At 37.6% G+C, this 22308-nt stretch overlaps 6 protein-coding genes across 7 annotated transcripts; 3 read left to right on the plus strand and 3 right to left on the minus strand.

The window, feature by feature from the left end:
• Positions 1 to 193: 193 nt before the first annotated feature.
• RAP74 (transcription initiation factor IIF subunit alpha RAP74) lies at positions 194 to 5211 on the minus strand. Of its 2 annotated transcripts, none has more exons than XM_012993415.2 (10): positions 4997 to 5211; positions 4678 to 4864; positions 3851 to 4003; positions 3212 to 3357; positions 2771 to 3138; positions 2040 to 2155; positions 1669 to 1806; positions 1197 to 1403; positions 899 to 1111; positions 194 to 413 (listed from the first exon to the last, which is right to left on the minus strand). In XM_012993415.2, exons 2-10 carry the CDS (start codon positions 4846 to 4848, stop codon positions 321 to 323), a joined length of 1605 nt encoding a protein of 534 aa, XP_012848869.1. In that variant the 5' UTR covers positions 4849 to 4864; positions 4997 to 5211; the 3' UTR covers positions 194 to 320. The 2 variants fall into 2 exon arrangements, with proteins under 2 accessions (XP_012848869.1, XP_012848870.1); XM_012993416.2 differs by having other exon boundaries at positions 4962 to 5211.
• Positions 5212 to 6443: 1232 nt separating this feature from the next.
• Positions 6444 to 10364, plus strand: LOC105968325 (fumarylacetoacetase). The gene is made up of 14 exons (XM_088811997.1): positions 6444 to 6792; positions 7332 to 7410; positions 7589 to 7647; positions 7728 to 7852; positions 7956 to 8030; positions 8346 to 8421; positions 8893 to 8992; positions 9095 to 9154; positions 9273 to 9343; positions 9438 to 9500; positions 9577 to 9641; positions 9733 to 9829; positions 9940 to 10065; positions 10156 to 10364. The coding sequence occupies exons 1-14, from the start codon at positions 6589 to 6591 to the stop codon at positions 10216 to 10218; spliced, it is 1263 nt and encodes a 420-aa protein (XP_088668123.1). The 5' UTR covers positions 6444 to 6588; the 3' UTR covers positions 10219 to 10364.
• Positions 10365 to 10735: 371 nt separating this feature from the next.
• BAG5 (BCL-2-associated athanogene 5) lies at positions 10736 to 12095 on the plus strand. The gene is made up of 2 exons (XM_088811998.1): positions 10736 to 11112; positions 11751 to 12095. The coding sequence occupies exons 1-2, from the start codon at positions 10810 to 10812 to the stop codon at positions 12093 to 12095; spliced, it is 648 nt and encodes a 215-aa protein (XP_088668124.1). The 5' UTR covers positions 10736 to 10809.
• Positions 12096 to 13389: 1294 nt separating this feature from the next.
• On the plus strand, positions 13390 to 15506 carry LOC105968852 (mannan endo-1,4-beta-mannosidase 6). The gene is made up of 5 exons (XM_012993528.2): positions 13390 to 13797; positions 14150 to 14347; positions 14436 to 14558; positions 14682 to 14893; positions 14977 to 15506. Exons 1-5 carry the CDS (start codon positions 13390 to 13392, stop codon positions 15386 to 15388), a joined length of 1353 nt encoding a protein of 450 aa, XP_012848982.2. The 3' UTR covers positions 15389 to 15506.
• A 258-nt stretch (positions 15507 to 15764) lies between these two features.
• On the minus strand, positions 15765 to 17294 carry LOC105968485 (acyl-CoA--sterol O-acyltransferase 1). Its single transcript, XM_012993120.2, has one exon. The coding sequence runs from the start codon at positions 17087 to 17089 to the stop codon at positions 16016 to 16018; it is 1074 nt and encodes a 357-aa protein (XP_012848574.2). The 5' UTR covers positions 17090 to 17294; the 3' UTR covers positions 15765 to 16015.
• A 162-nt stretch (positions 17295 to 17456) lies between these two features.
• LOC105969006 (Ubiquitin C-terminal hydrolases superfamily protein) lies at positions 17457 to 22264 on the minus strand. Its single transcript, XM_012993726.2, has 9 exons — positions 21681 to 22264; positions 20573 to 20817; positions 20335 to 20419; positions 20045 to 20230; positions 19798 to 19965; positions 19517 to 19660; positions 18344 to 18515; positions 17848 to 18019; positions 17457 to 17753 (listed from the first exon to the last, which is right to left on the minus strand). Exons 1-9 carry the CDS (start codon positions 22017 to 22019, stop codon positions 17663 to 17665), a joined length of 1602 nt encoding a protein of 533 aa, XP_012849180.2. The 5' UTR covers positions 22020 to 22264; the 3' UTR covers positions 17457 to 17662.
• Between the last annotated feature and the right edge of the window lie 44 nt (positions 22265 to 22308).

Genomic DNA, 22308 nt, shown 5'->3' on the forward strand with positions numbered 1-22308 from the left:
CGATTCAATTGTTCATATCACACAAGTTCTGTAACACTGATTAAAATTCAAGCGAATCTTGCACAACCATGTATTCGGCTCAATACATTTTAAACCAATAAAGATACCGTCGACTTTTCGTATATTCACGGCCTTTAATTTTTTTTGAGACCTCCCCTATTTTAGCTGTTCTTTGTTACTATCAAGAGTAAGATTTGGTAAATAAACTCTCCATTTCGTCTTAGTCAAGAAAAAGTATAAAACTGGACTCAAGAACACTTCCTCAGTTTGGCAAGCATTAGGTAAGTTAAAAATACACACACTAGTCGAAGATGAACAACTTATGCTCTCTCTCTAAGTACGACAAAGTTTGCGCCATTAGTCTTCTGTATCCTTGATATCCTTCTCAATATAGCTGCGAAAGCATCCTTGTCCTGTATTCACAGATAACTTCAGTTTACTACAGATGTGGATTCTTTGTTACCAAAAACTAACATCTAAAATACTTAAGTAAACTGCTGGACTCAATTTCAGGTGGTTCAACATAATACTTGTAATTGATTCTCATGCCCCGCTTTACAAATTCCAAACAAACATAATCCACAATTAGTTGTTCTGTTCGACAGTATGCACATGATGCTGCAGGTACACGTAATAGAACTGAAGCTGGTTTACGAGGGTTGTGAATGGTCTAAATTAACTTGTTATCCTTCTCACATGTACCAACATTAATTCACGTGCATTTGGAATTCTATTAGGAACCACTATATCAGTGAGCCAATGAGGAACTCTTAGATCACCAAGAATCTAACACGTCAAAGAGTCGAACAAATCAAACAGAAACGAAGAGAGAGAATACTATATCATCTAAAATAAAAAGCAACGGCTGAAAATCTTTTGATAGAAGAGATTTCCTTACCTCTTTCAACTTTAGCCTAGATTTGAATTTGGCTACAAGATCCTGTGTGGTCACTGGCATCTTCTGTAAGAGAACAGCCCTTATTTCCTCTTCGGTAACTGGTCCAGTTGGTGGTGCAGATGCACTCACTGATGGTGCTGGTGGAGTTGCGCCTTTAGTAGGTGCACTGCTTTTTGAAGATGAACCTATCTCATCTTTCACAGATTTTACTTCCTGAATCCCAATGTAAGCTTCTTATGATGAATATGCCCTTAAATAAAGTAAAGGAAACACAAAAATACACATAACAGTCACTCACATTTTCTGTTTTCGCTTTCTTCAGAGGTGCACCATTAGTTGTTTTTGATTCCTCGCCATTGCTCTTCCTTTTGCTCTTCGACTTCGATCCATTCGGTGTTCCTCGACCAGCCCCAGAAGTAGTTGATTTTAGGGGACTGTTATCAATTGGTTCTTCTTTAGGAGCTTCCTTCTTTGGGGCAAGCACAGGTGATATATCATCTTCCATCTAACAAAATAAAGAAAATTATACTCGTGACCAGAACAAGCTTGTGTAGAAAGAAGCTAATAAGGCAAGAAGCAATCCTTTATTATAGCTACCAAAACTTGTGAACATCATGTCCCAAAGCCTCCAATTATACTCAAGAAGTTCATAGACAATTTTGAATACGATGACATTTTCTAAGACGAAATATTTCAATATTCACATTATTATGCACAACATATGACATTCTCAATAAGATAGAACTGAAAACTGGGATCAGGTAACATACATCGTCGTCATCGTCGTCATCATCCTCTGCATCTGAATCATCCATCCCATTAGAACGCCCAAGCAATTTCTTCAGCTCTTTTCCTGATTTGCTCAACCCTCCCTCTTCTTCACCATCTTCATCCTCATCATCATCATCCTGAAATAATAAAATAAATAAATAAATAAAAAGCATAACAACAACCTAATTTAGACTCTGGCCAGACAATCGCAAAATCATATGAAATGACGATGATGGAAGACACAAGCATTTCATTAGCAGGTCTCAACCTAAACTAAGAAATCCAGAATGGGATGTTCGTTAGAAAATCCCTATTTTCCACAATAAACTGCTTAATTTTCTATAAGAAAATAAAAAGAATAAAAAATAACCTGCTTAATTTCTGGAGGAGCAGGAATTTCAGGGGCCAAATCTTCCCGCTCCTCGGGATCATTTCCAACTGCTTCATCGTCATCGGTAAAAATTTCTTCATGCTCCCAATCATCCCCTAGAGAAGATGGAAAACGATTAGAAAAGGAGAACAGATTTTTTGTGTAAAAGCTACTCCCCATCTTGCTATTATGATGTGTCCCATTTGACCCAGTATGGAGGTTTAAAAATGTGAAAGTTCTGAGGATCTTCACCAGGACTTCCTTGCAAAGAAGTGGTGTCGAATCCTTACATTAATTGAAGCCGTGCTTTTGTGATTTTTTTTTTTTCCATTTTACAGGAAATGGGTTGTGGGATGTCCTTAAAGGAAATAGGAGCAACGGAGGGATTACGGAATGTGACAAGTGAACCCACATAACTCACACCATGTTGTCATATGCTAAACCCGCCCAATGAGAAGTATAAATGGGATGAAATCACATGACAATTCTAACTCATTAAAAATAGGGTCACATACAGCATGTACTACCACTAATCAAATAATCATTATTAAGTAGTAGCATTTAGTAATAATGGACAAAGAAGAAAAAAAAAACAGAGAATCCAGGAAGGTTTTAGTTCATCAAACAATACAAATTTTCTCATTACACATTTAAACAAAGACAAATGGTTAGTTGTTGATGCTTTCTAGTAAATTCTAATTCTAATACTATAAAAGCATATAAATCATTACCTTTCTCAATATCATCATCATCGAAGTCAAGGTCACCACCTCTTGGACCTTCTTCATCATCATCTGCATGTTTCTTGTTGAGTCCAAGCCTACCTTTCCTTGATGCCTCTTCTTCTTCATCTTCATCTCCCCTATCTGAAACATTGCCTTCATCGTCGTCCCCTGTCGATTTTTTACGCCCCCTCCCTCCACCAGATGCACCTTCCCCATCAAACTTTTCCACTTCACCAAAGGCTGCAGGTCCATTATTTGCCGCTTTCATCATCCACCTCTGGTAACCATCAGCAGTTTTCCTTCTATTTTTCATCTTTTCTTCTGCTTCTTCCAACGTTAGTTGCTTATACTGTGCCACTTTGTTAAAATTGTACCTATAATCAACAGAAATTATGACTCCATTATGCAAAATTGGGATAAATAAGGGTGAAGGATAAAACTGATTACCAGGAACCAGCTGGAATGGCTACAAATTCCTTGCCTTGAAGCATTAGAAGGTAATATGTCGCTGACTGTGAGCCCTCAAAGTGGCCATGATACTGAAACTGGCCTGTCTCATCTTCTAGTAGCCAAGGTTTATTCTTGAACTTCTCCTATACAATGCAATCATATGATGATAGCAAAAAGCTAACAAATAAAGACAATATATTTACTGTCAAGCAGCATAAAGCCAAACCATCCTGAGAAAGAGTAAATGAACCAATCAAAACTTTACATTATATATTATCTAAAAACATAGTTCAGTCTAAATAAAAATATTTCTATAGCAACGGGTTAATTAAGTTTCGGATCGCGTAAAATAAATCAGGTGGTTTTGTTTAGAACTAATGGATCATGACACTAACTGCAACCTTCCATAAAATCATAGAAAATGATAAAGCCTCAGAATTATTTCATCTTAATCCCAACTCAGGACAACTACACTAGGAATCTGCATCATCCTAATCAACAAACACAATACAAGTATTTAACTGGATAACTAGTTGACGGATACATACCCATAACTCTTTTTTCAAAGACAAATATTAGGACTTCCAACAGTGAATATAAAATAGAACTGGATATCTTATGAGGTAAAAGCAGTACCCGCAGAGAATCGGTAACTTGGCGTCCCTGCAGACCTTCTTTCTGAAATGTCCAATTATTATCATTCTTCTTCTTGAAAGTTGGTAATCCCGTAGCAAACCTTCCAATAATATAATTCTTTTCGCTACTGGAACTTGCCCGAACGTTATATTCCTATATATGAGAAATAACACCCACTTACAAATTAGAATAGAAGATTATTGAATAGAAATAACGTTATATTCAATTGCAAGCATTAGCACCTAATTTGAAATGCAATTGTATTACGAGCAGCGAATGCACAAAAACACTAAATGGCAATCTGCAACCAATGTATTGGGCACAAGCTGACGTATGTAAAAATCAAGCAAAAATCCATTCTCTTAAAACCTTACGAATAAAGTTTACCAAATGAGTAAAACTAGCAAGGGTTCTCAATGGTGTGATGATGTAGATCTCTTCAATGTAGTTTCAAGCAAGAGTGGTTAAAAAATTGGTTTATAAACCACATAAACAAGATAATTGCATGATATCATTACCTGATACACCTCAAAATGTATCGACAAAATAAAAAGGACAAAACTAAAGTGCTCTCAAACTTAATGTTCCCAATTTTGATAATCCTTGTGTGCCAGGAAAATCACGAGAAATCTTTCGATTAATAATTAACCCTCCCAAGTTTATAAAACTGCAGGATAAGATTCTTAAAACCTACATCAAGTGAAACCCTTAGTTATACATCAACTTCATGCTACAAGCAAATGCTATGCTAGTTCGTGCGTGTTCACATCAAATCATTCATGGAAATCATCAGTAAATCTTTTGCAGTTAGTGAATAGATTCCTAACCCTAATCAGGCGAGTAATTGGAGTGCCGCACTCGTAGCACTTGGCGCGTTTCTCAGCCATACTTTTGCCGCATTTCACGCACAGCGTGAGGTGCTTGCACGTGCTGCCGTACAGCTCCACCGCCGATCCACAACCGCTGCACGACGGCTTCAATATCAAATCTATCGACATCCTTTTCAAAACACCCCTGCATCGCAGACGACAATTGTTGGCATAAAAAACACAATCACGCACGAAAAAAAAAATCGAAAATGGAGGGCGATTTGAAACCAAAGACGAAAAACCTAGGGTTTGGGCAGAGCAGCAGTGATGACAGTACCAGTCAGTTTTCGCCTATTCCGCGGTGGATTTGGATTTGGATTGTGGTGTATGGGTTCGCTGCCGATCGGTTCGTCCCTTTCTATCTTTGATCGGCAAATTGGGGGAAATAGAGGAATGGGGCAGGGGGCAGTCCTTTTTAGATTCTCCTAGAAATAGAGAAAACGTTATGTCATTTTTATGTTAAAGTTAAATAAATGATAAACTATTCGTTGCAATAATAATTTAAAACTATTTATAATTTAGATTTTTTTTTTTTTTTTGATAATTAATAATTTAGATTAAATTGATTGAAATCCATTGTAAGAATATCACCGGATCCCAAGCCCATTAAAACACAAATTAACCAATGTATAGAGGTCCACATTATTTCATATTGGCCCAGGCCCAACACTTTTTATACTCAAATTGACCATAGTCAATCCTAAGTTGGGGTCTATATTAATGAGGCTACACACTGAAGGAGTTAATTCCAATTTGCTCCGGTGAATACGAATGATTGCTCGGTTCCGGCGGTGGCGGCACTTCGACGGCGGTTTTGCTCCGACTGTGACGGGTTTTGTTGTATTTAATCTTGTAATATTTTCCTTTTAAATAATGTCTTTTCGATCTTTCTACGACAAAACAAAAGAAATATAATTAATGAATAATTTTGTCATCTCATGCTTTTCATCTTAGTAAAAAAATAGTATTTTGTGGTCTTTCTTTCAGTTGGGTTTCCAGTTTCTACTAAGTGTGACAAGTTCAACATAGCGATCGTTGAGAGGGACTTCGAACTTAGGTTAATAGATACAAATTCACTTGTTGAAAAATATTTTCACTAATACAAAGAATCATTTAAGTGTGGTGAATGAATTCCTAGAAATGATGCAAGACATGACCACATTTAAATAAATTTCATACACACTATTTAAATTTAAATGGTTAGTAAAAAAATTGTTTTTTTTAATAATCTTATAATAATAAAGAAATCAAAACAATCTAGCTTATTTTGGTATCATGAATTAGTCACGTACTTTGTATGTTTAATATTTTTCATATATATTTTTATTCGATTTGGCTGATTTTTTGTACACATGTTTTTCGTTTGCCCTAATTTGACATACTACCTAATTTATTTATTTTTGGTAAATCTACCTAAATTATTAGACCCCAAATATTTTGTTTGTTGAGATACAATATAGTATATAAGTTTGATTGAGAGAGAAATAAGTAGTGGTACCAATATTTTAGCCCAATTAATTTTGCCGTACCTAACACATACACATACACTTGCATGGGCCTCCTGCCTCCACATCGATGAATCTTGAATTGCCGCAGCGTATCGCTCGTTGTTATTATTTTCATTAAACAATAATTAAAATAAAAACGAAATAAGAAAAAAAAGTAAAATAAAATAAAATAAAATATATATAAATTCACATGTCATATTTACCGAGACCCACTCCAACTACCCGCCATTCCGTATATTTACCATTTGTTTACAAAATACCTTTCCATTATTCACACTCACTATTGTCACTCTTTCTTCTGTAACACCAGAGCTCTGGCCTAGCTCCTAACGACGTCGTTTCCTCCTTGGATTGCTTCGCTATGGCGCTGAAGTCGTTCATTGAAGTCCACCCGGACTCGCATTTCCCTATCCAGAATCTGCCGTACGGCGTGTTCAAACCCGAACCGGATTCGGAACCCCGACCCGGCGTTGCCATTGGAGACTATGTGCTGGACCTGTCCGTGATTGCCTCCGCCGGTCTATTCGACGGTCCGTATCTCAGAAACTCCGATTGCTTCACTCAGGTCTATTTGCCATTTTTTTTCCCTTTTTGAAATTAGTTTTAATTTTACTTGAACTTTTGAATCAGATAAAATCAAAAGTTTTACTCGAAATTGAAATTTGTGAAGCGTGAGAAGATCTGTATTATGTTGATGTAATTTTTGTTGTGTGTGGGACAAACATTCGTGCTGTTTTGGGTAGAATTTTTGGCGTGTGTATTCATGCATCCACTGTTACTGATTACATCATCGAAAAATTAAGTTACCAGAGAACACATAAATAGAATTAATTAAAAAAATTACTGGAGAAAACTAAAATTAATTTCAATTTTCAAGCATATCATGTGTTGCTGCTAAATATTCGAGAAGGAAAGTGGCCTAAAATTCTATGATAGGAAGGTGAGCCTTTAATTACACATCATACTCTACTGATGCAACCTGCTTCACTTGCTTTGACTGGGGTTTAATTTTATTTCCATGTGAAAATTATTAAATTAAATTATAACCGAAAACAAAATTAAGAAGTCTAGTTGCTAATGCTGGTTGAATGACATGCTATATAGCCTAATCTCAATAAGTTTTCGGGCTTGGGACGACCAGCGTGGAAGGAAGCTCGTACGACATTGCAAAAGCTATTATCAGGTTGGCTGTTCATGTTGCTTCCTCTGTACATGTTGTGGATTATGGTCACGTTTTCCACTTTCATGTTCATAAAAATAAATCTAAAATTTGCGGTCATGTGATATAACTAATTATTTGGCTTGGATTTAGGATGAGGAGTAGTAAGTTTAATATGTTCAGTTTTCTTTGCATGATGCAGCTACAGAGCCAATATTGCGCGATAACGAAAGTTTGAGGGAAAAAGCACTTGTGCCTATGGTATCGTCTGCAAATAGTTTTAAATCTGCAAAAGTAATGTAGGTTCTGTTTATCTGTTTGAACACATGGTGATGTGGCAGGGGAAGGTCCAAATGGTTCTTCCAGTTGCAATAGGGGACTACACTGACTTCTTTACGTCAAAGAATCATGTGAGGAACTGTGGACTTATATTTCGAGGCCCCGACCAGGAAATTAACCCAAATTGGTAATACCATTTAGAATGTTATTCCAGACCTTAGCCTTCCGTTTGCATCCGTCTCACTCTCTTGCCCTTTTCCATTCCTTATTTTATGCTGCATATGTTCCAGGTTTCACGTTCCTATTGCTTACCATGGACGTGCATCATCGGTTGTCATCTCTGGCACTGACATAATCAGACCAAGGTTAAGAACATAAGTTTTTTTACATACAGACAAGTTGCCATTAATCTTTGGAGCCCAATCTGTGTTGTATTTTAGCCCCAATCTCAGTCCTGAAATTTTACAAAGGACTGCATCTTACATCAGTCTATGTTGTTTAACTTTTAAATCTTCAAATGTTCTCCAATGTATAGACAGTTGTTTGCAAAAGTATTTACTATATATGCTCATATTTCATGCAAGAATTACTAATTGAGTTTGTTCGTAGCCAAATTTTCCCTTTTACAGTTAAAAATGAGAAGTATATTGCATCACTTATCGAATATCTTTTTGTTCCAGAGGTCAAGCCCATCCAGCTCCCAATTCTCAGCCCTATTTCGGACCTTCTCGTAAGCTGGACTTCGAACTGGAAATGGTAAGTATTTTATATTCTTTTCCAAAAGGAGAAATACATAGCCAAGTTTGACGTGGTTTTGGTAATTTTGGGAGGGAATTTTTTGGGGAAGAACTAGGGAACGAAACTTATGGATGTTAAATTTGTGTTTTGCAGAGACAAGTCTTACTGTAGGGTCTTACATCAGACTTTCTTTTTGATTTTATATGTTTTACTTTTGAATTTATCAATACAAATATTTTTTAACAATATATAATTAAGGAAAATGTAATAATGTTAGTATATAGTAGTATTCATTTGGCTTTAGGAAAATACGAGATTATTTCGGGTGAATGATAAACAATGATTTTTTTTTCTGGAAGGAATCTAAATAACTAGATCCCATTTGTTTCTGCTACTGTTTTTATGTGATAAATATAATTACCATGACCTACTGCTTTTGGAACTAAATAATGTGTTTGCTACTTTTGCAAATTGATAAAATGCGTATAGGCTTTTATAGTTGGTCCTGGAAATGAGTTCGGGAAGCCTGTGGATGTTAATGAGGCCGCAGATCATATCTTTGGACTTGTCTTGATGAATGATTGGAGTGGTATGTATCACACTTCCAAGCACATAAATTCATCATACCAAATCATCTAAGAAGTTTGCCCACTCGATTGCTTATAACATTATTTAATGTTTGTTTTGACAGCCAGAGATATTCAGGCATGGGAGTACGTGCCTCTTGGTCCTTTTCTCGGAAAAAGCTTTGGTACACAATCGTTCCTATTACTTACGGAGTATTCTACCCGAAATTGAAATCAAAATTTCGAAATGGTGCAACTGAAGATAGCAGAAGCTTTATCTTTTGCTTTTGGGTTATACTGTAGGTACAACTATATCCCCATGGATTGTGACCTTGGATGCTCTAGAACCGTTCGCCTTTGATGCTCAAAAACAGGTATTAATTAATTGACTATTATATTGGGTATCTCAATATTCTGGTATGCTAGGTCTTTCCATCAATATAATTGTTTGTATAATGTTACTTGCAGGATCCTCCTCCTTTGCCGTATATCGCGGAGAAAGAATCCAAAAACTACGATATTTCCTTGGAGGTATTTGGCTCGTCTATCAGATAAAAGAATAGGATATCCTTATACATTTCATTTTATGCTCTCTTCTTATACTCAGGTTTCCATTGTGCCAGCTGGCAAAGAAGACGGAAGCATAGTAGCAAAAAGCAACTTGAAACACATGTATGAATTTGTCATTATATATTTTACCTTTTTATTTAATTAGATGGTCCCTATAACTTGAACGACGACAATAAGTTATTTTGCTATACAGATATTGGACTATAACTCAGCAACTTGCCCACCATACGAGCAACGGTTGTAACTTAAGACCTGGTGACCTCCTAGGAACTGGAACTATAAGTGGTCCTGTAAGATTACCATACTGTATAACTAATTCCTTCATTTGTAGTTTTGCATGTTTTTAATTTGCGCGTTTAGCACCAATGAAGAAATTAGCGGTACCTTAATTCATCTTTAGGTACCTGAGTCTTTTGGAAGCTTGTTAGAATTGAGCTGGAACGGACAACAGCCTTTGTCTCTAGGTGGAACTACTCGTACGTTTCTAGAAGACGGAGATGAAGTCATTTTGAGTGGCTGTTGCAAGGTTTTAGTTTATTTAAACTTTATATTTACTTTTTTTAGATTGTATTTGTGCCGATTTCATCAGTATTTTTTTTTCCGGATCGAATTACAGGGAGATGGTTACAGCGTCGGGTTTGGGAAGTGCTCCGGGAAGATTCTTCCTTCACCCCTTTGAAAACAAATTTTTTTTTTTGGCTAAACTGGACTGTTGTATTATTAGTGAATAATTAATGGATTGTGTTATTATTATTGAGTAGACTGGATGATCCAAAGATTGCATTATTGTTTGTGATCAATAATCTCAATAATTTACTTCACCAATTCTTTTTTTCTATCCTCAGTTATTTTATCGGACTCCGGAACGTCCCACACAAAAACTATCTTAAAGACAAGATAATCCACGATAATATAATATTTGCCGGTCGACAAATTATTGGGGAAACTAAAAATCGTACAAAAACTAATTATATAATTAATATTTAATCATGACTAATTTCCAACTAAATGAGGGCCAAAATATATAGCCCATACATACACGTATGGCTAAGCCCATGGGCCCCACAAATAACTATATAGCCCATACATACACGTATTGCTAAGCCCATGGGCCCCACAAATAACGGGAATTGCTGAAGCCCAAGCGTAATACGCGCCAAGATAATTTTTTTAGAAACGTCCACATTCGGCAACGTCACTCTCACTCATCTTTTTCTCTTTACTCTTTGCTTTCACTTTTCGTTCTTTCCACTGGTAAAAAAAAGAAAAAATGAAGTCCTCCTACAGACCTCGATTTTTCTCTTCCACCGCCACCACGGTTGTATACTCTTTCCATAATGACCACTCTGCCCCTGATCCCGACCCCAAAATTACCGAAATCCCCATCAGTTCCGCCACCGATGAACAATCCATTCCGATAACTGTGGCCGCCGCACATCCCCAATCCCGAGAACTGCCCGCTGCTGTTCGGATACAATCCGCCTACCGATCTCACGTGGTCCGCGTCCTTGTCGGGAAGATCTCCGCCGTCAATTCCGAAGCCAATTACTGGCAGAGAATCATCCAACGCCAGGCACGATTTCAAAATTCTTCACTCACATCGCCATCATCATGCTTTTATCCGTATATATTTTTTAATTAGCTTGCATAAATTCGCGATTTAATTCAGTAATTTTATCTCAGAGTGAAGCATATAACATGCTAAAAGTACTCTAGAAAATTGACGAGTTTCTGTCGGTTCAGCTTTCACTGTTCTCCCTTTATTATTATTGTTTTTATTTTTTTATTTTTTGTCGGTTAACTGTGATGGATTCCTGGAGCATGAAGAAATTGTTCGACCTATTGATTTTTTTTCATGACGCAGCGGATTCGTTTAATGGCTAATGTTACAATTTTGATCTGACTTCATTATAATTTATGTCCTGTTTTCAGCTTTGTGTAGGTCTAATTTGGGGAAGAATAAAAGGTCGCAAGAAATTGTATATACAAGTTTGTGCTCGGTTATTAGGCATGATTGGTATAACATTATCGAATATAGCTAGCAATCTTAATTGGCTAATTTCATACATTCCACCCTTACATGTTTACTCACAGATCACCATTAGTACTAAATGCATATGCTGATTGCTGACATTGCTTGTCCGAATTTTTTTTTTTTCGATTTTCAGACGTATGTCATTCTAAATATACCATAATTATTGTGTCTGGCAGGAGACGGTTGATGCTGTACGAGCGAGTGAGAGGGAGCGGGTGAGAATAAACGAGGCATTAATGGGCTTGTTATTCAGGCTCGATTCAGTACCTGGGCTCGATCCAAACGTGAGGGAGCTGAGGCGGCATGTGAGCCGCAAGATTGTAGGTTTGCAAGAGATACTGGATGCAGTTTCCGATAGTAGAGCTGAGCATTGGGATGGATATTTGAGGGATTGGGATGATATTATCGAGGGCTTTGAAAGAGATGTTTGCATTGAAAAAGGCGGTGGTACGGAAATGGAGAGGTTTTGTGCCGAGCATTTGGGTTTCCAGTGTTTGCAGAGGTTCCTTCGTGATCAATGATCTCAGGTACACACACACACACACACACACACACACACACACACACATATATATATATATATATATATATATATATATATATATATATATATATATATATATATATATATATATATATGCATACTTCTTTGTAGTTAAATCTGTAAACTAAATGATGTAACTAATGGTTTGATTATCTCTTCTGTGTTTGAGTACTGAGTTGTTGTTTGTCTTCCCCGTAAACTGTCCGCTTTTTTTAAACTATTGCATATAGATGGTGTACGAAAAGATCTATAAGGAAAAAATAAAATGTAATTTACTGCATAATGTGCTGTTTCGAAGCAATTTTTGCTGGTTTTGTAGTCGGGGTGAAGTCGAAATTAGTTGTGAAGGCAATTAATTTCTCAACATGTTGCAAGTTTTAAAGCTTAATTTCTCTGCTTCCGAGTTTAGATCAATGAAACGGGAGCAAACTGCAAATGATTTTCACTTTCGTTGTGGGATAAACTGCAAATGTTTTGTACCTAAAGATGATCGGTCGTAATATCTGATCCGTCGATTCTGGTGCATTTGAGCCATCGCAAAACCACAATTAACACGTTGAGAAGGGGAAAATCGTATAAATGTAGCGATAATTTGATTTTAAAACAGATATATGGGACCTGATACAAATAATTGAAATGGAGAAGTAGGCCAGAATAGAATGTTATCTTCTTTTGTTTCAGTTCATTTCTCTTATTTCTAACAAATAAAAAAAATTGTTGGTAATAATATTATAATTCAATATACATCCATATACAACTTCCAACTAAAATACCTTATTTGTTTTCATTTTTAAATATCAACCCGAACTTGAATTTTTCCAGCAGTTGCTTTCATTTAAATTCCAATCCTGGATTCGTTATATTTATATGGAAAAAGACCCACTACACAAGTGGTTCAACAACTGTGGTTCTGACTTTTGAGTTCAGACTAACATGTAGGGGTGAATTATTATTTTATTATTTATTTTATTATTAAATAGACATTTAAAAAAAAGAAAAAAAAAAAACAAAAAAACAAAACAAGAAAAAAACAAGACAGCAGCGTAACCAAGTTGACTTTCCTCAACAATTAATGAAAAAAATACAACACACACCTACTGAGAGAAAACCCACCGACCCAAAAGCACTAACGTTTATCCTTTGTCCGTAGCTCCCGCCGCCTCTTGCCCCGCCGCACACGGTGACGATGACACGCCCCCTGCCTCCATAAAGAATAGCAAACATCTCTTCGCGTTGAGCACTATTTTCAGCCGCCATTTATTATTATTGTAATGGATTCACAGTGGAGAGAGAAAAGGCTGTACCCAGTTCTAGGCATCTGCGCCATCTTCTTCCTGTTGTATGTCAACTTCCACGATGAATTCGAGCTCCCTGTTCTGGTATGGAATCTGCCCAGGATAGGTTTCGTGGGGGTGAACCACACCAGATTCGTGCTCATTGGAGAGGATGGGAATCGTGAATCGGAATCGGAATCGGAAGTGTACGTAAATGGGTGGAATTCTTATTGGTTGATGGATGAGAGCGCTCAGCTGGGTTCTTCCAGGCGCAGGGTTTCTGAGATGCTCAAGCGAGGTTCTCAAATGGGGTTGACCGTTTGCCGCACGTGGGCTTTCAGCGATGGCCCTGACCCGAATTCTCTTCAGCTCCGACCCGGTGTCTTCAATGAACGTGTCTTCAAGGTTCTCTCTCTCTCTCTCTCTCTCTCTCTCACACACACACACATTTTTTTTAATTTCTATGTAAAATCTCAAATTGGTTTCTGGAGGTCTTGGTTTGTAAATATATGTGATCAGATTTATTTTTTTATTTTTATATATATTTTTTGAAGTATTGCATTGGTGGTGAAAGGGGAACAATTAATTTTATGGTTCTTGTCAAAATCAAGAATATTATGAAGTTTTTGTCAATGTTCTTACAATTCTGAATGCATCTTTTGTTTCATTAAAATCAATCAATAGTAACTAAAATCCATTCAGATTTAATTAATATGCAACATATGCTTGAATTACTCTATAATCATTTGTGTTTCAGGCATTAGACTATGTATTAGTTGAAGCAAGAAAAAACGGGATACGTTTAATCCTAAGCCTCGTGAATAATTTGGACGCGTACGGTGGAAAAGCTCAGTACGTGCGTTGGGCGGAAGAAGCTGGAGTCGATGTCTCATCCTCGACCGATTCGTTTTTCTCCAACCCAACCATAAAAGGTTATTACAGAGCTTACGTTAAGGTAACCTTTTTCTTTAAGTACTCAACAGTTGATAATGGCAAGTACACCATCTTGTTTAACTCATGTTGTTTTTATCAACTATTTGCAGGCTATTTTGTCTAGAAATAATTCATTTACCGGAGTAAAATATTCCGAGGAACCATCCATTTTCGCATGGGAACTCATAAACGAACCTCGGTGTGAATCCATTTCATCTGCTCCTTTTCTTCAGGTTCAGTTTTCGTCTTAGTGTCTAATCGAGATTTTTTGAAAACAATAGTAATTGATTTACAAGATGTTATGTATAGTCAAATCTTGATTTAGCTAATGCGTTCTTCGTGTCATATTTGTACAGTCTTGGATTACGGAGATGGCTGCATTCGTGAAAAGTTTGGACAAAAAACACCTCGTAACAGTCGGGCTCGAAGGGTTTTACGGCTCGAAGTCAACCGAGAATTACGGAGCGAATCCAGGGGAATGGGCCGCATCACTCGGATCGGACTTCATTAACAACTCCGCCATTAAAGACATAGACTTTGCTTCAGTTCACGCTTATCCACACAGCTGGTTCGTAATAAAATAATAAATAATAATAATTATTATTCTCGTACAATGTTGTGTCGAGTGCCTAATGTTTGTATTTAATGCAGGATCCCGCAGGCGGATTTAGAAGCAAAAGTGAAGTACCTATCGAACTGGGCAGACGCTCATATAAGCGACAGTGAAAATGTGTTGAAGAAGCCGCTTCTTTTTACGGAAATCGGCGCCCCTTTGAGCGTTCAGACGGATGGATCTTATGACAGAGACATCTTATTGAAGATTGTTTACGACAAGGTTTACAAGTCAGCGAAGAAAAGGGAAGCGGGTGCTGGTGTGCTGATCTGGCAGTTGTTGGTTGAGGGAGTTGAAGAATACCGGGATCGATTCTCCTTAGTTGCTTCGAAGTATCCTTCGACGTATAAATTGATATTGGAGCAATCGTGCAGGTTAAAAAATATGTCGAAAAAGGGCGAAATGGACAAGAGTGGAAAAGATCCTTGTTACAGTAAGATGAGTTATTAATAGTCTGTCATTCTTTTTATACATGCAATTACTTATTTATTGTACATAGAAAAAACCATGTTTTTAAGTTGCAGTGACACTGAATATATTATATACTCAAGAATTGGTTTATTCTTTAGTTTTGTCCAGCCTAAGTTGTGTTTCATATACTTGAACCATATGCCAAAAAGAATTGGCTTTTTACAACTCAGTCCTTTTATTTTTTGTTTTTTGGTTTTTGTTGGGGTTTGGTAATTTTGAATACTTGCCATGGATTAAATAAAATATGTTAATTTTTTTTTATTTTTTTTTTCTGTAACGAAGAAATTCGCAACCAAATATATGTGCACCCTGGGTAAATCAACTATATCGTATAATAACACGAACAAAGACTATATTAAAAAATGCATATATACTATATTTTTATTTATTCAAATACCAAGCTCAGCTCGTTTACAACCGCAAGCGGAACAATTTAAAAAGTCAACATGAAAATCATGACCAAAATATGATTCCTGAATTTAAGGGGTAAGACCTAAAAAGTTAAATAAATAAACAGTCCTTTTTAATTTATTTATTTGATAATTAAAAAAAGAATCAAATTATTATGATCTACTGTGGAAAAATAAGAAAATAATGAGAGAACCTCTAAGAGTTGACCATGGAACATAAGGCGCGTACAACGTCTTTCACAAACGCGCCGGCCGCCGCGATCTCCGCCAATCCCCTCTCGTCGGCCTTACACCGCAGGAACTGCGGGAAAAACAGCCACATACCGGTGCTGAAAACGAATCCGGCGGTCAAGGCCGTCCCGACGAAGCTGGGCAGCCGCCACCTGCCGCCCACAGCCTTCTTCACGGCTATCTCAACCACCACACACGCGCCGTGCAGCACGAAGAACCACGTGATCTCCCACGTGGGCCTCACGCGCCCTAAGTAGTAGAATATGAGCTCGTGCATCATCCCGGAAACAACGAACGTTGACATCACAGCTGGCAGCTGGGCCCAATCGCGTCCCACGATCCCCGTTGACCAGTCAAGCACGGGGAAGTATACGGTGGGCCGCAGCATACGCGTTACCATGAGGTTCCACCGGCGACCCCAGAAATCCTGGAGAGAGGTCGACAGGTACGGCTCGTTGAACTGCGGCTCGAGCTCAGCCGATAGAAGCCACCGCGCCGCGGCTGCTGCCACCGCCAGCAGGATCTCCAAGCACAAGTAGATATGGAAGCAATACAGCACCACGATGATTCTCCGATGAATACGATCTTCGTAATCATACGTCTTGATTAACAGGGCAAACAAGATAGCCTTAATCGCGTAGTTTAGGAATGATTTCTGGTTCAATTTTCCTTGAGATTTCGATTTCTGTTGGAGTACGATCGGAAGCGAAGCGACGGCGATGAATCGAGGAAGAGAAATCGAAGGAGTGGACAACGGGCCTTTGTCGAAGGCGAACAACAGCAATTTGAACGTCGAGAGCCAAGCTAGGAAGAAGCCGGTAGTGCCGAGGAGGTGGACGGAGTGGAGCTGCAGGGGGAGGAGGAGGAAGAGGCACACCACCGGGAGGAAGGCGGCGAATCTGGCGGCGCCTTTCGGCAACACCTTGGCGGAGAAATAACAGTAAGATAGGGAGGCGTAGGCTGTAAGCCATACCTTGATTAAGTTTGTAATTTCTCCCTCCAACCAATACCTAACAACTCTCATCAATTCTCCCTCCATTGTTAATTATTTTACTAACTAAATTATTTTTTATATCAGCTCCAAAAGCTATTTTTATGGTGTTGTTAAACAGCTACCAACTAATAATAGATGGAATCTGCATATCTGACTCTTGATTTTTTTAACATTCAGGAACTGTCATTTGATCACCGACATAGTTAACTAACACGTTTAATTATTTATTCTGAAAAGCTAATTATTAATTAGCTCTGCAACGAAATAGGTCGACCAACTACGATGGAGAGAAACGCAACACAAACGTACGTTTTTAGAAATAATTTAAGCCTCATTAACGTATACGTCGAAATTTAGCCCGAAACATAAAAAGTATGGACCACATTACTGAGTGGCTGCAAATCTCAGGAGCTTTCTAGAATAATTTTTTCAGTGGACACTTTTTAGAGATATTTTCCTGTATAATTCTCAAGGTTGTGACCAGTTCCATACATTTACTGGTTTCACACTGTATATCACAACAAATATTTAATTCCTACGCAAAATTCTTGCAAATGCTGTTCTGGCATAATTCATGAGCATCGAAGAAAAAAAATAATAAGCACAAAAGTGCCATTACTACTGCTGCTCATATATCTGCATGTATGTCTCCGACAGTGCAACCATCTGAGGCAAAGTCTCGGACACGTGAAGGTCCTGGAGCTCGTACCTGGTCAAACAAGAGACTTCGTTAAGGATGTATGAAAATTATTACAGTCTCGATTAATATTACAAGCAAGAAAAACACGAATCTAAATTTTTACCATAGTTCTTCTGACTTTCGCTGCACAAACACTCGGTATGATCCTTCCCCTGGCTTACCATCGTGAACGATGTTGGCAATCAAATCATATTTTGATCGCAGTCTTCGATTCTCAGCTGGGGCAGGCAGAGGGATGTAATCCTTGAGTTCGAGATTCTTCACAGGGAAATTGACTAGCACAAACAAAAGATGCCATAAGGAATTAGATAAAAGAGAAACAATCAAATACCTAATAGATAAATATAACTTTTAAGTACACCAAAAAAAAAAGAGGCGATGCAGCTCTTTTACATAGTTATGGGGCGGAGAAAAATTGCATTTAGTTTACATGTCTACCAATAATTTATTTCTTCATCGTTACGGTAGGGCCATGATAATTGAGTGCTCACATAACATGGGCTAACTATGTGAAAGTTCAATTTTCATCTACACGACTGTGTCAAAAGAAGTGTGTATTTGACAAACAGTATTGTAATAGCGAAATAATAACCACTCACCTAGAGTAGGATTTTTCTCCACAAAAAAGTTGTTCTTTGTAAATCGACGCATGTGGAGAATAAGATACTTAGGCAACCTCGTGACACGATATCTCATCCTTGCAATACGAGGCCGGACAACTTCAGTCACAGTCTCCCCATCGAACTTCTTCAATATGTTGAAAAGTGGAACCTGGACATATTCATAGGCTTCATTAATGAGTTCAGTACTTCCCATTCAGTTTGTCAAGAAATATATACATCTATAAACAGGATAATATAGTTCAAGGAAGATCAAGCATTCAAAACTTGTCGTAGAAAAACTCCATGCAACAACAAGCTTCCCTGAACTTGTCCTTGAAAAAAACATGCAAGCTCACATAGTACAGCAAACCGTCGTAGGGCAACATAGTTAAAGGAAAGACCATCTCACATATTATTTATATGGGTAAATTACAAACACCCCCCTGAGGTATGGTCAAATTACAAAAACCCCCCTCTTGTTTGGATAATTACATCTACCCCCCTCAACTATGATTTTTTCTTAGACCTCCACCTTTATGATGCCATATTCAACATAGTCATCTAGATTCCGTGAAATGTGCTCTAGTATGTACTCTTTTTGTGTAAAAAATACAGTTTCCGATGCACCACAAACTGATATATACAAGCTAAAAATCACATATTATGGTCATCTTGCTTCATAATGTAGAGTTTGAATGGGATAAAATGGGTACAAAAGTGATAATATTCCATATAATCTCGAAAATTCTACTAAATTTGATGAGTTGAGGGGGTGGTTGTAATTATCCAAACAAGAGGGGTGTTTTTGTAATTTGGACATACCTCAGGGGGGTGTTTGTAATTTACCCTATTTATATTCATCAAAAATAAAATTGGGTATGGGTAGGTTTACAGAACCTTGGTTTCATTCATTACTATGAAAAAGAAAACAGAGGAATATTTGGTTAATTGACACGGCAATACGTATAAGAAATAGATTCATTATAGGGGAAGTGCTCCCTATCCTGGTCACTTCTGCCACAAACATCACTAAAAGAAGGCGATGATGATAAACATAAGAAACATTGCTCAATTGAAACATGAAACAATAACAGTCTCTATATCAGGAACATGTAACAATTAATTCAAAAAATTATTTAAGTAACCACTCGCGCAATTAAGGAATCTAACCTGTGGAATAATGTTTTTCTCCATGATGTCCTTGAACAGTGGAGGAGGTGGCAAGTCTAATCCAAGCATTAAGAATGGCATTCTACTTGTCTCCATACCATCTCCATTGTCACCGTGGATCTGTTTCACGACCTCCAATTCACCCTGCAAGAAACATTCATATTGAGAAAAGCAGAGGAAAAAGGAAAACAAAAACACTTATTTTGCTGAATGCAGATCATGTGTGTGTAATGTGTGTGCGTGTGTGGTTTGGGTTGGGGTGGGGTGGGTTTAGGTCAAACCTGAAAGCACTGGTGAATAATGCTTCTACCCTTTATTGAACTTTTAAGATCCCCATGCAGTGTGTTAAGAAGCCATGACATAAACTCAACTGGATCCGATTGTGCCCCTATTCGGAAACGTTTCTTGCTAGCTTTCATAACCGCCTGCAAAAACTCGTGTGGACTCACCTGCAAAATTTAAAGAGTAAGAACATGGAGGTCGAAAATAAAATGAATACGAGAGTTACAATTGGATTCAGGACTCAACCTGTCCTTTGAAGTTCCTTGCATGCCATATCTTTCGCGCTAGCTCTCCAAATCGAAGAACAAGTTGGGATTTGCAGTGGGCATAATTCTCAGGGATGAGGAAGAAGTTCCTCAAGGGAGTAACACGCATCAAGGATTGAATGGTCACATTGACAAAATCAGTCTCTTTGATGTTATTCAACCCCACCTACAAATATTTCAAATAGAAAATATCAAAATTATGTACATGCACACCAAGAGCAGCGGGATTAAAATAACTTGAAGATGACAGGGCAAATCTCAACTAAATACCATTCCAGGAAGGTAATCGGAACCATCAAGTGCCCTTGACCACTGCCGATTCTGGTCAATTTGACCAACTTGCCCTCTTGCAAACCTGAACAATTTACATGTAAAAAACTGAATGATGAATCCTTGAAAACACAGATAAGCATACATGGAACGGATACATGACAAAGAAAATAACCAGGATAGAAAGCAGGCAAAAGTAGAAAACATGAAATGGAAAGAACTAATGCATTAAACATGCCTTGGATTGAGTACGTGCCGAATGTCATCCAGTGATGGGTCAATAATTTCATATCCGTCAGGAAGACAATAAACTTTCTCTGTTCGAAGATTAATGTAGACATGGTGGTCCGCTTCAAGACTGTGAGTGTATGCATGAGATTTCTGTCCTCTTCCTTGAAAATACTTCCCACAGACCAAACAGGCATAGACATTCAAGTTTGAAAGAGATACCGAACAAAATTTCTCAAAGTCAAAATCTAAAACCTGAAAGTTAACAAAACATGGATTCAGAGGCAGAATTACAACCAAAAGAAAATACTGCAAAATAGCTTAATTCATATCAAATAATTCAGTGTACATTAAAACGTATTATACAAGAATTCAGTGTCTCGAGATTAAATTTCCACAAAAGTTTCGCCATCATGTTTGGAAGAGTAAATGACTATGACAGTACCACAATGTAAAGAATTTTAACATAATCAATTCCTCATCCAGCTCAGGAACACAACAATCGAAATAGTAAGAAGCAAATGTTTTGAAGCTAATCCTTTACCAGGTAGAAAACTTCCAGCCCTCATTTATTCCGATCTTCCTATAATATGAACACAGTACTACAGTTTACATCCACCATGGTTCCAAACCTTATCAACAGCCAAACTCTACATTCCTCAAAGTCATATACGCATTTCAATAGCAAAAACGAGCTTGAATCTAAATATTATAGTAACATGTAGCATATACCACTTCTTTTCTTTTCTCCAATCAAATACTTGCCAAGATAGGGTAAAGATGAAATAAAAAGCTTAAATCGTGCACAAGCAATACCTTTAAAATTAGATCGAGTTCCTTCTACCTCACCACAGAATGCCAATAAAATACTTTATGCAATATAATTAATTTGGATCAATATCTCAACACATATAAGACGGTTTCGGCAAACTGTACAATCAAGTACTGCAAATTTCATCAGCACCCTGCAAATATGTTGTTCGTTTTTTTGTTTTGTTTCTTACCAAACTCCCCATTTTCATATCCCTTCACAAAAAGGGGGCATCATACAAATAAAATATCACATTCCAGTAAGAAATTCACTCATTGTAGTCTCAAGCTATGGAAGAGCGCAATACCTGTCTATTAACAGTATCAAGATACGGGCAGTCCCTTCTTACTTCAATAGCTCGACTGCGGTTCCCTTGCCCTAATTCACTTTCTTCATCATCGTCTTCATCTTCCTCATCATAAACACTCCTATTTTGCTCCACCTTTCTGCCATTGTTTGCAAGTCCATCTCCACCTTTCTCTCTCCTATCGTCCTCCTCTTCCTCGTCGTCGTCGTCGTAAGATGCCAGCGGTAGCAGCGAGTTTTCAAACGCGAGTTGAGTGGAGGACTGATCGATTAGCTTCTGCCTCTTCGCAGCCTCTTCTTCGTCCGCTGCATTATCGGATTCTTCCCGCTTTGTTTTCATGGATTTATAGGGTTTTCCACCTAAATTGGAGATGGAAATTTTGCCAAATTGGAAGTTAGGGTTCGCTGTTTTAGCCTTCTATGCGCGTAGAATGATTTACGGAAGAACAAATGGTGTGATACACTGATACATCATATGTGGATTTCGATCTAAATTGAAGAGGAGATTTTGCCAAATTGGAAGTCGATATTCCAATTCCAATTTCAATTCCAATTCTGAATTAGGATGTATGCTGAATTTGGAATACGGATCTCGAAAGTCGGTTTAGGGTTTATGGCCCGTTTTCAGA

Source organism: Erythranthe guttata, chromosome 13 (genome assembly GCF_056151865.1).
Source record: "Erythranthe guttata isolate IM_541 chromosome 13, IM_541, whole genome shotgun sequence".
NCBI lineage: Eukaryota > Viridiplantae > Streptophyta > Magnoliopsida > Lamiales > Phrymaceae > Erythranthe > Erythranthe guttata.

Coding starts and splice junctions, on each gene's coding strand:
- RAP74 (XM_012993415.2), bottom strand. CDS start 4,848: ATGTCGATAGATTTGATATTGAAGCCGTCGTGCAGCGGTTGTGGATCG. Junction 2,156..2,770: donor TGATGATGATATTGAGAAAG/GTAATGATTTAT, acceptor CATCTTCTCTAG/GGGATGATTGGGAGCATGAA. Junction 1,807..2,039: donor CTCCTCCAGAAATTAAGCAG/GTTATTTTTTAT, acceptor TTATTATTTCAG/GATGATGATGATGAGGATGA.
- LOC105968325 (XM_088811997.1), top strand. CDS start 6,589: ATGGCGCTGAAGTCGTTCATTGAAGTCCACCCGGACTCGCATTTCCCT. Junction 6,793..7,331: donor ACTCCGATTGCTTCACTCAG/GTCTATTTGCCA, acceptor CATGCTATATAG/CCTAATCTCAATAAGTTTTC. Junction 7,648..7,727: donor AAAAAGCACTTGTGCCTATG/GTATCGTCTGCA, acceptor GTGATGTGGCAG/GGGAAGGTCCAAATGGTTCT.
- BAG5 (XM_088811998.1), top strand. CDS start 10,810: ATGAAGTCCTCCTACAGACCTCGATTTTTCTCTTCCACCGCCACCACG. Junction 11,113..11,750: donor AGAGAATCATCCAACGCCAG/GCACGATTTCAA, acceptor TGTGTCTGGCAG/GAGACGGTTGATGCTGTACG.
- LOC105968852 (XM_012993528.2), top strand. CDS start 13,390: ATGGATTCACAGTGGAGAGAGAAAAGGCTGTACCCAGTTCTAGGCATC. Junction 14,348..14,435: donor ATTACAGAGCTTACGTTAAG/GTAACCTTTTTC, acceptor AACTATTTGCAG/GCTATTTTGTCTAGAAATAA. Junction 14,894..14,976: donor CACGCTTATCCACACAGCTG/GTTCGTAATAAA, acceptor TATTTAATGCAG/GATCCCGCAGGCGGATTTAG.
- LOC105968485 (XM_012993120.2), bottom strand. CDS start 17,089: ATGGAGGGAGAATTGATGAGAGTTGTTAGGTATTGGTTGGAGGGAGAA.
- LOC105969006 (XM_012993726.2), bottom strand. CDS start 22,019: ATGAAAACAAAGCGGGAAGAATCCGATAATGCAGCGGACGAAGAAGAG. Junction 20,231..20,334: donor CCGATTACCTTCCTGGAATG/GTATTTAGTTGA, acceptor AAATATTTGTAG/GTGGGGTTGAATAACATCAA. Junction 18,020..18,343: donor GGAGAAAAATCCTACTCTAG/GTGAGTGGTTAT, acceptor TGTTTGTGCTAG/TCAATTTCCCTGTGAAGAAT.